The sequence below is a fragment of the Sciurus carolinensis genome, chromosome 13 (genome assembly GCF_902686445.1).
Source record: "Sciurus carolinensis chromosome 13, mSciCar1.2, whole genome shotgun sequence".
NCBI classification, from domain to species: Eukaryota; Metazoa; Chordata; class Mammalia; order Rodentia; family Sciuridae; genus Sciurus; species Sciurus carolinensis.
In genome coordinates this window covers 62,248,842-62,263,803 of record NC_062225.1, presented here as the reverse complement: position 1 = coordinate 62,263,803, position 14,962 = coordinate 62,248,842, and the positions used below count along the sequence as shown (strand labels likewise).

Here is a 14,962-nt window from a genome sequence, read left to right as displayed (position 1 = left end):
AGTTCTTTCTTCTGGAGTACTCAAAGTGATGTGTCTACTGTGAAAAAAAAAAAATGGAGCAAGAAGAAAGAATGAGATTTTTTTTGCCCGTTTTAGAAAAATGAAATCATTTTAGAGTTCAAAAACAGAATTCGGCAAAGAGTAGAAAATATCAAATTATCTCAGATGAAGTGCCCTTGTAATTTAGAATATTTATTTTTCTAAGTGCACATTTGGAAAAACAGATTCAGGCAATGTATCCTTACATGATTTGAATGGAAGTAGAGTTATAACACTTTAAGAAATGGCATTAAGGTGATTTTTATTTCCTTCAAATTGCTACCTACTCTGAACTTGTTTTTTTGCTTCTTGCTAGTGTTTTCCATCTCCCAAGCTATACCTTAAGCGATGAGGGCAGCATTGATTCTGCTTCTTGCAACTCTCTCTTTTCAGTCCTAAAATGTTTCTGTTTCCGATGGAGAATGCTGCTTGTATGCCTAAAGATGCCAAAGCAATTTCCCAGCAAATAGGTGTAGCCTCCATTGCACACAGGGATAAACCCGAATATGATGAAGAGATGTGTAGGACCCAGAACAGACCACCAGAACTGGAATTGGTACTTGACTGGGTGTCAGTTTCTGTGTTCATTATTCATCCCTAACTCATCGATTGCTCATTCTGATCCACTACCTATCCAAAAAGAGCATTGTTTGTGTCCACTGCAGTGGAATAGAAGCATCTATGTCCTTGGAACATCACTTGAGCACTGAAAATCCTATGACTTGGGCTTTTGAAGCATTTTTATTGGTTTGGGTTTTACTATTTTTGAAGGACAATTATACATACATGTATTTATATAAAAAAGTAAAATTTGGTGTGTCTACTTGTGTCTGTTAAATTCCCTTGGTTTGAATGGTTGAAGTATACGATCTTTATCCAAATTACTAGACTTAATTTATATTATTTAAAAGCATTCATTCATTTAAAAAAATTATTAATGCCCTAATATGTGCCAAAATCTGTACCTTAAAAAAAAACACTTAGCTACTTGTAAGAATTCAACTGAAATATTATTTACAGAGAAATGATAACTATTTATGATAATATTCATTGATAAAGAAAGCAGATTGTATAATGATTGCCACTATATAAAATTTTTTCAAGTCAGGTATGGAGTAAAGGAACATGACAGTTATTTTGTGTTAGGTTTGAGAAAGATTTCTTTTCCTTAAAAATAGAATTTTTATTAAATTATTTTATTTATTTATTTATTTATTTATTTGGTACCAGGGATTGAACTGAGGGGTACTTAACCACTGAGCCACATCCTCGGCCTGTTTTTTTTGTGTATTTTGTTTAGAGCCAGGGTCTCCCGGAGTTGCTGAGGGCCTTGCTGAGTTACTGAGGCTGACTTTGATCCTCCTGTCTCAGCGTCCCGAGCTACTGGAATTAAAGGCAGGTGCCACTGTGCCTGGCATTAAATTGTTTTTAAGAATAAAAACAAAAATAAGTTCAAACATGCATAAACATTCTCACCAAGTAATTCTGAATCAGTGAAGTTATTAGAAGTCTCCTATTTTACACGAATAGTATGAATCTACATCGTGTACAACCATGGAAACGAAACGATGTACTCCATTTGTGTACAATGAATCAAAATGTAGTCTGTAAAAAATTAAAAAATAAATAAATAAATAAAAGAAACAGACTAAATAGGAGCTAACAGGCTTATTGTGAATAAAATTTTCATGTGTGCACAGAATTCATAATACAGAAAGTCGAATTAGAGAAGGAAATATTTCAATAAAATGAGAAAAAAAAAAGTTTCCTCTTGTTTTCACCCCTGTATCTCTAGTCCCTAGCATGAGGTCTGGCGCATAGAAGTTTTGTCCTTGTCTGTTGAGTGAATTAATTCAAGTAAAAGGACAATAAATAGATCTTTATGAATTTGGAGTGGTTGCCTTACTGGTTGGTCTGATTTTCACAAAGGCCTGGTAGCAGGCAAAGCAGTAACTGATCATTCTGTTCTCTTTGTATTATTTATAGGGATATTTTGCACCATTTCCCTCTGCACGTATGCTGCCAGTATCTCTTATGATTTGAACCGGCTCCCGAAGCTCATTTATAGCCTACCTGATGATGTGGAACACGGCTACAGCTGGTCTATCTTTTGTGCCTGGTGCAGCTTAGGTTTTATTGTGGCAGCTGGAGGTCTCTGCATCGCTTATCCGTTTATTAGCCGGACCAAGATTGTACATCTAAAGTCTGGCAGGGACTCAACGGTATGACTGTCTGCATTCAAGGCCCCTCCGTGGTGTGGGCGACTCCTGAGGGGAGCAGAGCAGAGTTCACATCAGGATTCCAAGCACAAAAGCCGTCTTTTACATTCCAACCTGTTGCCTGCAGCCCTTTCTGGATGACTGATATAAAATCATGCAAAACCTCCCAACCTTTCTAAGGACAAGACTACTGTGGATTCAAGTGCTTTAATGACTATTTATGCTTTGACTGTGAGAAATAGGGAGCAGTGCCATGGAACATTTCTAGGTGTAGGAAAAGAGGAACTGCAACGGAAAAAAAAAATTTGTATGATTTCCATTTATTTCAGAAAGTTTGTATATAACAATTACCTGAGAGTCATTTCTATTTGCAAAAGGATTCGTAACAAAGCAAGTATAATTTTCTTGTCACTGTACAATGCTTGTTAAATTTTAATGCAGCATCTTCAGAACGTGTCCGAATGGTGTCTTGTTGTGTCAGCACCCAATATTTGTGCATTATTTGTGGCTGTTCCTTGTCACAGGAGGACTCTTCTGTTGCCTTATTATTATTTTTTAATTGAAGTCTCTTTTCTGTCTTTGTATTGGAATTGAAATCATAAGAAAAACAGATCAACCGTGTAAAAGCTAATCCGTGACACTATGCAGTATTGTTTGAAGTCCTATCTGTTGTTCAGCTTCCGTCTGTTTACGTTAACTGGATTTCTGCATTAAATGACTGCCCCCTTGTTAATCTAGGTGTGTTTTTCTCTTTTAGCTGTGTCAACAAATTTCCTTAGCCATAGAACAGATGAGAACTCTATTGTTTTAGTAAGACTCTTATGAAGCCTAATTGCTTCATTTTAATTAGGTTGGCCATTATTTATCTTTCATAGCAATCACACACTTGCTATTGACAAAAGATTTCATTTTCAAACTTCTTTGTAGATCTTGCTATAAGATATAAAGTTCTCCCCTGCCTCCTTTACCATCTGGCTGGCATTTAGCCAGTGATAAGGGTACCTTGTTCTTGGACCCCCTAAGCCAGTGATTTTCAACTTTGGCTACACATTAGAATCACCTGGCAAATTCTTCGGAGGGACCTAAGCTGGACCCTACCCCAGACCCATTAACTCAAGGTCCATATCTGAACCTAGACCTGAATTTTTTTTTTTTTTTTTTTTTTTAAATCCCATACACTTCTGATGTGCAACTGGCACTGTTTGGGAACAGAATTACACTTAATACCTCCTTAGCTACTAAGTAAGTTAGCTCCTGTACTTAGTTCTTACTAAGTACCTGTAACTGGGCAATGTTTTCTTCCAGGTGTTATTTCACTCAGTCCTGTCAAAAACTCTATGAAGTAGGCGCTCTTCCATGGAAGCTGAGGAGCAGACTCGCAATGTTGGCTTCATCTGCACCCCAACCCTTTCCTATGTGTGGGTATAGGACCAAAGCTAAAAACCTTCCAATGCGTTTTCTCATTTTTCAGTGGAGAGGTGGGCACTAGCTAGCTTCTAAACTTTTCCTTGTAGCTCCAACATTGTCCCCCTCTCTACACATGGTATATGTATGGTAAAGTTGTTCTGCAAAATAGGGGAAGATGCCTTATCCTGAATAAGATTCTGTTTTAGGTCTTAATTTCACAAAAGGTTATTCTTTCTTCTTTATAAAAGCTAATTTAGGACTCAGAAAAGGAAAGTGATAATTATCCCCAGAGAGACTAAAGGCTGATTTCCAAGTGACAGTGTCCACATTTTGTCATGGAAACAGTTGGAAGATGCCAGTGGCCATGCAAGCTCTTGTCGTGGTTCCAGGCGCAGCTGAGGCTTATGAGCACGTTCCTGACAATCTCTCAGGCCTGTTTAATAAAGCAGTCCCTCTGGATGGGATCAGAGACGTATAGAAAGGGGCAATTATTTTCATTTATAGCTTATGTGGAAAATCCTCAAAGCGGGAGAGAGCTCTTTCTTTGAAGTTCTTTTTAAAGATCCCCTAGAAGATGTCAGGACTCTTGAACATTTATATTCCACCCACCAAAGCAGTGTCTGAGTGAGTAACTTTTGAAGTTTCAGGGAAGCTTCCTCCGGGGTTTGAGGTGAGAATGGAAGAAAGCTTCGCAGTGGCAGAAGGTGGAAGGGTTCACACACCAGAAAGATTTGCCCAGAAGCCAGGGGAGTTCACTTAGGATTCAAACATGTGCTGGCAAGAACTGAGCCTCTCTGCTTTCCAGCCCCAGCAAGCTCAGAGGAAGCAGCGATGTGTCTGGCCAGGGTTCCTCGCTTTCTGTTTACTGTCATGGAAATGTGAGCAAACGTTGCCAGTATCGGGCATTTGGTCCCCAGTCCTTGGGGTTCTCCTAGAGGGATTTTCTTAATTGGCTTGTGAATGAAGATGTTGGAATGGTTGCACGGTACTGTGTGGGATGAATAATTTATTGAGACCCTTTGTCTGTTCTCCTTATGTTCTCTCTGTCCCACTTCTAGCTGCATGCATGTAGCCAGACTGTATTCTTTGCCTCAGGGCTTTTTGCTGGGAAGAAAGCAGAGGTGGCTGAGCTCATTGAAGTGACTATGCAGTGGGTCCAGGAGAGGAGGGAGGGTCAGAGGAGTGACTTGGCAGAGTAGAAGCGCTAAAGGGCTGAAAAGAGAAAAGGATGGAGACCACGAGATTAGCTGTACAGTCCTGAAAGGTTCAGGGATAATGGGGCCCTTGGTACAACAGCTCTCATATCCCACAAGCAGACTCAATGGGCAGGGAGGGGCCAAGCCTTGGAATGGAGACTTCTCAGTAGTAACCAGTGGGAGCGTTAGAAAGATCAGGGACATGGTCACAATTGTGTCCAAATGTCCCCAATAATGTTTGAGGGCAATTTCCTCCAATCCTGCAAAATAAGGCTCTGGATTTTGAGTGGATTTACAGAACACCTGGGATTGTAGATTAAAAATCATGCTCATCTGCTATATATAGATAGCATTTACAAAAGCCAAACTTTTTCCAAAACCTCGATGAGGTGACCGCAGACTACACATATATTCCTTTCCTTTGAACAGCATTTCAAAGGAAATGGCCTTGTTTCATCCTTGTTTTATTTGCGATGTTAAGAGCACTCCTGCCCACGCACAGGGACTCTCAGCTCCTCTTTCTTTGGACCACAATGGACCCTTGAGAATCAAGATTTCCCATAGAGCATAATAGCCTCCATAAAATTCACTATATCTTTCACCAAATATTTATTGAATGCTTAATATGTACCAAGCACTATTCTAGCCACATGGAAAACAGCAATGAAGCAAATTAGACAAAGGTTCTTGCCCTTGTAAAGCTTATGTTCTAGTAAGATGCAGTAAAGTGCAAGTAAAAAAATTGACGTCACCCTTTCTGGCCCTAAATAAATAAATCCAGAAATAAATTAATTCAAAGTTATTAAAATAAGTTTCCTTTGCCCATTCCCCTTGGCTGTGTGCCTTTCACTTCATGACATTCTCATTGTTTGAATTTGTCTTTGGCAAAATAAAAAGTACATTATGAACTTGTGGGAGGTGGGGTTGGGAGGGGTGCCTCTTGAAGATCTCCCATTTGAAACTTGAACCTGTGAATGACAAAAGTGGACTACACTCTTAGGTGAGCTAAGAGTGATGAGAAGACGTGGGCTCCTGGAGACCACTAGATGGAGGCTGATACCTGGGGGAAGCTCAGGTCACCTGCATGTTGCCTCCAAGTCTTTGCTTAAGCTGTCTCCTCTGCTGGGGACTTCCATTCCCCTGCTTGGCTTACTGACTTTCCCTTGTGTTTCTGTGTCAAGACAACCCTTCTGAATGCCATCTTGAAGAAGGCTGCCCTACTTTGACTCCTTTCCTGAGCAGTTATGCTAATTACTTATCCACCCCTAACCAGACTGTAGACTCCCACAAGGTAGAAACTGTCTTGCTCTGCTTCATCTCCAGTGCTTGGCCCAGCACCTAGCACACAGTAGATGCTGTCCCATCTTTGTGGAATCATCGAATGAATTAAGAGTCACAGATAAACTCTCCTCTTCATGGACAGAACTGACTCCCTTAGCACCAATTTTGGGGAAGCCATTAAAAATAGACAGTGGTATGATGAGACTAAATGGAAAGAGAATATAGCTTGGCAAGCTAGCAAGCCTCATTAGAATAATTAAAGGGACTATTAACCCAAACTAACCCAGACGTAATTTGAAATGTGTTATGAACTAAGTACAATGGAACATTTATTTGATGGCTCAAACATTATTACGTTAGTAACCTCAATATGGTTCTACACCTCAATTTAAACTTTCTCATTTATGTGTGGGTGTTTCAAATCTCTAATTGGAATTCTGAAAGGAATGCTTCAGAAATGACTTCCTTTGAATGCAAATAGCTATACTGACCAAGAACTATTTTAAATTGCATTTGAATTTCTCCAGGGCCTTGTCCTCTGACCAGAAGGAAAAGAAGTTCTCCGTGCTGCCGGCCAACCACAAATGCTTGAAGATGCTCAGGGTGTCCAAATGCATACCGGGAATATGGCTAGCCAATACAGTTCTTCTCAGTATTCCACCTATACTTTACAAACCTTCAAAGCAAAGCTCTTTAATTGTTCTAAATCCTATTAGAATATCTGCCTGGAGCCCTTACAAGAGGAAAACAAATTGGTTGGTTATAAAATAAGATACTTTTCTGCTTTTAGTTCCTATTTTTCCTCCCCTTCAGCATTCACTGTAAAATAGTGCCTGCTCTGTGTAAAGCCTGGGGCTATACATTTGCAGACAGGAACCAGAGGAGACCACAGGTTTGCAGAGGAGAGCAAGGGTGCAGGGGTGCAGGTGAGGTTGCTGAGCCAGGTGGGGTGTTGCTGGCTGCCTTAAGGGGGCTGGGCTTTCTTCTGGCAATAGAAAGCAATTAAAGGGTTCAAAAGAAGAACAAGGATGGGAACCGATTTCTACTCTAAGACTATGTGTGTTGCCACTAGGTGGAGAATAGTTTAGAAGAGGCCAAAACTAGAGGTGGAGACGCCAGTGTGGAGGGAGACAGTCACAGGATTTCAGGAGACTGGATGGTGGCCTGGACCAAGGAGCTGGCTGTGAAGACGGAGGCATGTGGATGGATATGTTTTAGAGATGGCATTGATGAGGCTTGTGGTAAATTCCCTGGTGGGGACAAAGAAAGGGAGATTATCAAGGATGATGCCTAAGGATTTTTAGGGCTACATTATTTACTAAGGCAACTGTGGTTCTTATGCTAAAAAGGGATACAATAATATGGAGGGAAAACATGGTTTTGGGGGATGCTAACTTTCATGGTACACTGTGTCGCTTAGGATGGTACTTATCCTGAACTGAGAGGAGCCTGGGACTGAAATTTGCGGTTGAGAATATGGTTCAATGTTCCCAATGCTCTTTCTAATTGATCCGACTGGCAGCCAATTCCTCTTTGATTTCTAGTTGCTCTCCAGAACTTGCCTATAGGATTGATGATAGTTGATCAATTAGTGGTGACTGGGAAGATTTCAACTCAAGTACAAAGGGGAATAATTGTGATCGTGGGGAGTGGTCGTGAGTGAATGGGAAGGGTGGATGTCACACGTGGCTATCCCCAACTTCAACCATATCTGATAGACTCTCAGCCTGCTTCGGTAAGTATTTTCCTTTTTTGGAGTTTACTGAGAAATTCTGAAAATCAGTCCCTACCATGCCTATGGCTGACATTCCTGATGGTCATAAAATCATGGGTCATTGCACCTTCTGCTTATCTCGAAAGGCCACGATGGACTGCCACTCCCTCCAGTGTGGGTAGTAAGGATGGGGGAATGGTACCCTCGAGTTTTTCAGAATGCGCTGTAGGTCTACACAGGAACTTGGAGATGAATTCCTTCAATACCTGCATGTGAGGAGTGACATCCTCTGGGGGTTTTGGAAAGTGCACAAAAGCTTTGCTGTGGCCAGGGTTCATGAAGTCTCCACTAGATTCTGACAAGAAGGGCCAGGCTTCACAGACCACCATGAACACCGTGCCCCTTAATCATAGCCAGATGTCAGGCTCAGGAGATTTCATTCTTAAATCATAAATACCTTCTATTTCTGTTTATGACTTTGCCTTTGTCACTCAGGTTGACTGTGATGAGCACATAAATACTTTGAACACTTGGCCATGCCTGAGCTGAACTTCACCCAGCCATGGTTTCAGTGGGCTTCACACTTATTCTCTGGATGTAAAACACATGGCACCTCATCATACTGGTTGACCCTGTTCATATTAAGAGTTTAAAATATACCCAAAGACTTAAATAAATTGTTGAGGTTTTCCCCTTTCCCGCCAAAGCTTTGGTTTTCCATTTGTTGGTTCTAGACTCTGTTGGGTGCTCAAAACAAAACAAAACAAAACAAAACAAAACAAAACATCTCCTTCCTTTAAAGGATGGTAAGAGGATGGAACTAGAGTCACTCACATCCCTGTCAAGTCTTAAGTCTTCATTATTCTTGTTCAGTATCAACAGAAGCTCTGATTTTCAAAGTTCTCTCCAGGTGGGTCTTTTGACATTAATGAGAGTGAGTCCGTGAGTGAGGAGAGGACTCAGCAGCTCCACAGTGCCGATTTCAGACCATCTTGTTATTACTGTGCCTATTTAATGAATGGAGAAAGGAAGTCTCATAGGGGCTGAACAGTTCCCTAAAGTTCCAGGTGGCAGAGCCAGCATTGGGTTTCCAAGCCTGCTTCCTCCAAAGCGTCTCCACCTTCCTACACAGCATTCTGATCACTACCCAAGACCCAGCACACATACCAATATACATCAGGAGCATCGTGGACCATCTCTGGGCCTGTTCTAATGTTGTGTACATCTTGATAGACTCACATCCCCTGCCCCCACTTTAGACCATTCTCCTTAGAAGTTACTGCGCTATAGTTTTTAATCAAGCTTCTGTATTTCTAGACCAGAGCACACCCTGCCCTTTGTAACTCAGTCAAGAATGGCAGACCTGTTTTCATAAGCACAGAACTTCTCCTTACATGACTGACCTTCAAGAGACCCTGAGGTCTGCAGTAGCCTAAAGGTATGACAGAAATTTTAATTACCTTCTTGGCACTCCCCACTGCACAGCACATTATGAGAAATTCCCACGTCACCAGGGCTGCTCAAAGGTTAATATTTAAGTTGGTATGTCCTCCTTACTTTGCCCTGTGAAAGCATCCCTGATGGCTTTTTAAAGAAGTTATTAAATGAAAGCCATTACTCCAAAAAGGAGGCTCTAAGCCTTGTGGTTAGAGGTAGGCTAGCAACTCCAAGAGTTAGGAATTACAGTACTTGCTTCCTGGCTGTCTTGCTGTGTGGTCCCTGCCCATCTCTCTGTGGGCCCTCCTATGAGATGTCCATGAACCCATGTGCCATCCAGGGATGTTGGCAATAACGGCACATTGAAGAAACCTGAAAAACACTTTGAACACCTCTATACACTTATTTTCTTTATCCAACTTGAATGTGAACTAATTTAAAAACATAGCATATTAAATTACACAAACAATAAAACAAAGCCATCTGATGTGGGAGTCAATTCAAGAATACCATCCAAGTTTTTTCTTCCACATCAAGGAAAGAGCATTTCATTTTGCATCTTCTCTTCAAGAGAATGGTTACTGTGTGATGACTTCAGGAAAAACAAAATCAAACCCTGCACAAAACAAAGCCTCAGACATCCTGGGAAGCACTGGGGGCAGTGATTGTCATCCCCCTTGACAGGAGAGGAACCTGAGACCCCTAGCGTTAGTCCACGCATTCCCAGCCAGTCCTGGCAGAGGAGTGAGCTGGATTTTGAGGTGGTCATATCTGAGCAAGTATCTGTATTCCTGCAAACCCTTCAATGGCGCATCGGCCTCTGCTTTATATGCCTCTGCTGTGACTACAGTAAATCGCTATCATGCCAACAAGTTTCTCAAATAAAATGGACTCGGGAATTGAAACTAAACCAACTGTGAAAGGTAATCTGAGGAGATAACACAAGTGATTAATGCAGTATTGACTCAAAGGATGAGCCAGTTCTTAAATAAAGAATTCTCCAAATAAAGTCACAGTTTACAGAGTGCTCACAGAAGTGGGGAACGGTTTTCAGGAGAAATAAAATGGAGGCGAGGAAAGAATGGGGGTGAGCCTCGGGGAGGAACATGTGAGGTCACACAGTGGGGACACGTGAATGGTCCTCGGCTCACAAGCCTATCCGAAAGCACAAAAGGAAAAGCCAGTTACTTCGGGGAGCCAGATGAGTAAAAATGCAATGGGTTAAGATAAAATTTAGCACAATTTCATTATTTTTTAAAGCAATCAGCCTGTGGGTCTGTGATACGCCTACATAATCATGAAGGTGCCACAGAAAATGTCAAGCTTTTCCCTAGTAACGACTGAGCAGCTGGCTCTGTGCTGCATGATTCCATATATTCCAATGTCACAAAGGAAAAGAGAAATCTTTCAAGGAAAGAAAATTTTTTCTTTTTGCCTTCGAGACATTGGGATGTGTGGATTTGCTCAAACTGAGGGCAAGTTGTTTTTCAGCAACCCGGACCTTTCTGGCTCTGTTCACTTTATTGGCAGGTGACCATGAAAGTAACTTATTGGGGGGCCAGTGGGGTGGAGAGTAAATGCTAAAATTCACATGCTGAAGGAAAGAGGGGGATAAGTAAGTGCAGTACCACGGAGATGCTGGTCCCTGAACCCCTGGAGTAGACTTGCTGCTTCCCAGGTCTAGTTTTCAAGGTTATATTCTTGTGTTATTTGGAAGCTTCATTTACTGTTTTAAGACCTGAGCTCTGCGGTCTCTTTAAGAGCAGACCCTGCAGCAGCAAATTCGTTCTGGGGCCTCAGCAAAAAGAGGGACATCTCAACACTATGGAACAAAGACATATGTGGTCATAGGCGGAGTGACCAGCACTGCTCCCTTGCTCAGTCATAGGGTCATTCCTTTGTCATATCTATATTGACTGCAGAGTGTGTGCCAGAGACTGACTTAAGTGTGGGAGGTAAACCAAGCTGAGGCCCTTGAGGAGCCGCCATTGTAATGGTGGAAAGGCTGACAGTGAACCAGCTCATCTTACATGATATGTGGTGGTGATTTGTGCTTTGGAGAGAAAGGGAGCTGGCTAGGAGAATCAAATGTGAGGGGCCAGGTGGTGGCCGTTTAGCTAGGTAGGTAGGTGAGGGATGGCCTCTCTAACGAGCAGACTATTGAGAGCCAGAACAGGTATCTGGAGAAATATCTAGGGAGAGGGAGCAGCAAATGCAGAGGCCTAGATGGGAAGGAGCTTTGCAATACTCCAGGGTCAGCAAAAGACAGAAGGAAAGAGGGGACGCCGGGGGCCAGATCAAGACTTTAGGCTTTATTCTGAGTAAAATGAAAAGTCCTTGGAAGATTTTAAGCAGAAGAGTGACATCATCTGACTTGTGTAAAAACCGAGACAAAAACCCCTGGCCTGGTGAACTAATTTTCCTAATGTTAACACCCAGAGGCCAGCAATGGACATGTGGGCTCCCTGGCAAAACACACGGTCCCTAAGACTTCTCTTTCACAGGCAAAATCAATTTCAAACCACATGAAGATGTCAAGGGCAGGAGTCACAAAAGGGCAGCTAGAATGGTGACCCCAAAGGACAGAAATGACCTGTGAGCAAGGGGGCAACTGCTCTTCTGAGTTCCTCTGTGAGGCAGTTACTGCAGAAGGAACCCTACGAAGACCTACAACAGTAAACAAATGACTACACTGCAGATCTCCAGATGCTCTTGAACATAATAAATTCATGGAGTTTAACTAAAAGAAAAAGCTGAGCTCCTCATGTAGTCGGGCATGTTTTCAGTTGTTTCTTTCATCTTCTCTCAAAGGTTTTCCTGGACTCTCTCCATCAAGGTTTTTCAGAGAGCAGCTTCAGCCCTCTATTTCCAAAGGTCAGGGATATTTCCATCTTTCCTAAACCCGGATTTCTGGCTGGTGCCCTCCTGCCCTCTGCCCAGCTGCCCTTTCAGAGACCTGTCAAAGAAGCACTGCAGGCGCATCCCGAGTCTAAGGCACAGCTAGTGCTCATAAATGCCTGAATGAAGGAGCAAATGAATGATTGAATGAATATGGGGTTTGAAAGGGCGGCACGCACTCCAGGAAAATATAAGCATGCATGAAAATATTCTCTTGAGAATTCCTAATTAGCAGGATTTCTCTGTTCAGACTTTGCATCCCCCCATTTCAGTCCAAAGGCTTTCCTGCAAAGCTCCCTGAACAACCATATTTATCTAACATCTAAGTGAGCTGTTCCTCTTGAACCTTGGTTTACTTTGAATTCCTAATGAGATGCAATTTTCTAGGGTGCATAGGAAGTTAGTGTCTCTCTAACAGCTGTCTCCTGCATGCCTTTCTGAGTGCCCCTTGATTCAGTGTTCTCGGGATCACCAGAAATTTATTTATTTGTTTGAGTCTTGAAGTTGGTTTAGGACAAATTAATTGTTCTTTTATGTGCCACACCCTGAGCCTCATTCTAGAGGAGAAAAAAAAAAAAAAGAATATAAAATACTCCAGTTAGAAGATATCCTTAAATTTTGGAAAAATTTCCAAAAGCTTTATAGTTTTGTCAATTTGGTATTTAAGACATTTTAGCAGAAACTAAAGTCATGATTTAATTTGGCAACTACAGAGATCATCAGAACTGCTGCCTCTTGTGATTGACACCACTGTCACTCAAGTCAGTGAAGAAACACATTTTTCTACCAGCCATTTGCTGCATCTTGGTCAGACACACAAAGATGTCCACCCACATATGCTTTTTTCTCTTCTCCTGGAGATGTAAATGAGGCTTAGGCACACAATGAAAGGGATTATTTTCAAAATCTTTGAGAGGCTCAAGACATTAAAAGTGATTTTGGGGAAGGGGGAATAAAGAATGATAGAACTGAAAATAAGGCCAGGGAAACATGCAAAAACGAAGGAGGCACTCCCTGAGAATGAGATACACAGTGCCTGCAGATGGCACATGTCCCAGTGTCCTCAGCGTGTGGGACGGGGCTCCCAGTTGCAATCAACAGAATCGACTCTAGGTAGTTCAGCAGAAAGGAAATTTATTACAAACTACATTAGGATGGCCCAGATAATTTAGTCTAAGTACCTACACCACTGAGCACACCATCCCGTCCATGCAGCAGGCAGGATGGATGCCTCTGCTGCCCGCCTGGCCTCTTGCACCTTGATGCTGCACCCTGAACACCACCCTCTGCCCCTGCTGACCTTGGAGGTCAGATGCTTCTGCTGCCACACTCCCTCAGAGTGGGCTCCATTGTGTCTGCTTCCTCAAAACAGCTCCTGTCAGAATCACACGATCATATGTCAGTGTCTGGCTTACATTCTACCTAGAATAGAGGTTGGAAAGCTAGTGTTCCGGTTTCTGCCCTGGGACCTGAAAGCTGGAAAATTCCCAAATGTTGGAAAAGTGTTAAAATATGCAAGGTAGCCTGAAAGTATCGTAATTTACGATTCTTGGATGCCCATCATCCACATCCATTCTTACTCCACATTTGAACTTCCTCTGAACACAGTATTTTCATACTTCATATGAACAAGCGTCTGCTCATCCTTTCTTTTACATTGATTTTTTTTTTTTTTTTTTTTTTTTTTTTTTTTGGTGATGCTGGGGATTGGACCCAGGGCTTTGTGCGTGTGGAGCAAGCACTCTACCAACTGAGCTATATTCCCAGCCCTCGTCCTTTTTTTTTGACAAGGGTAACACATCCACTTCTGGGGCTGCAATTGTGGCTCAGTGGTAGAGCACTTGCCTAGCATGTGTGAGGCACTGGGTTCTATCCTCAGCACCACATAAAATAAATAAAATAGAGGTATTGTGTCCAACTACAACTAAAAAATAAAAAAAAAACATGATTTCTGAGTAGTTTCCATCCCTCCATTAGTTCCATTTGACCTTCTATAAATTATGGATTAAATTGTGAAGACAAAAATCCTAAAAGGGGGAGGGAGTTGAAAGTCATCCTTCTCGACTGATGGGCCTGGGGGATACCTCTTCTTGGCCCTGTGGGTGGAAATTTCTGGGGAGCATTCTACACAGGTCTTCAGAAGGGCCTTCAGGATCAGATTGCAACTTCTCACAGCCTGATAATACATCCTTAGATAAATTTCTTTCTCTTCCTATAATTTACTCCTTCTAGTTCCCCACTCCCAAATCTGCAAAGAAATAAGTCTTAGTGGGGTTTTGGTGAGAACCTAGGTTGACATCTGAGTTCCAGACATACGTGTCCCTGAATGTAAGGAACAAACACATCAACCCACACGATGAACCTCCTTTGTGCCTTTCTGTCCAGTGGAATCAAGAATTTAAAATAATCAATACCTCTTAATTCAATAGCTTCATAGCTGGGTCTGTTGGTAGAAGAAATTCTCTCTTGGGAACTATTTTGTAAAGAGCAGGATTGTCTATGAATGACCCTGGGGCTCAAAAGATTTACATGGACAATGAGCAGCTGGGGATTTGGGGGTACCTGTTCTCCCAGAAAGTGGTGATGGCTTCATTCAAACACAGATTCCCATAGAACCAGTGGCTGTCTTCTGCATCTCCCTTCCGCCTGGCAGGAGGACCGGAACACTGTGGGTCTTCAAGCTCTAGGTTCCCGCAGTTTCTCAGGTATAGGGAAGCTGCTTTTGGGACCATTCCTACAAAAAGCTACAAGACCAAATCCAGACTGCCTGA

At 42.1% G+C, this 14,962-nt stretch overlaps 1 protein-coding gene across 1 annotated transcript in view; it reads left to right on the top strand.

The window, feature by feature from the left end:
• The window catches only part of Tmem178a (transmembrane protein 178A), a 62,189-nt gene extending 59,179 nt beyond the window's left edge, over nt 1–3,010 (top strand). Inside the window, exon 4 of the mRNA XM_047523441.1 lies at nt 2,026–3,010. Within this exon, the coding sequence (XP_047379397.1) occupies nt 2,026–2,267 (242 nt within the window). The 3' untranslated portion in view covers nt 2,268–3,010. The remainder of the gene's footprint in view (nt 1–2,025) is intronic.
• The last annotated feature ends 11,952 nt before the right edge of the window (nt 3,011–14,962 follow it).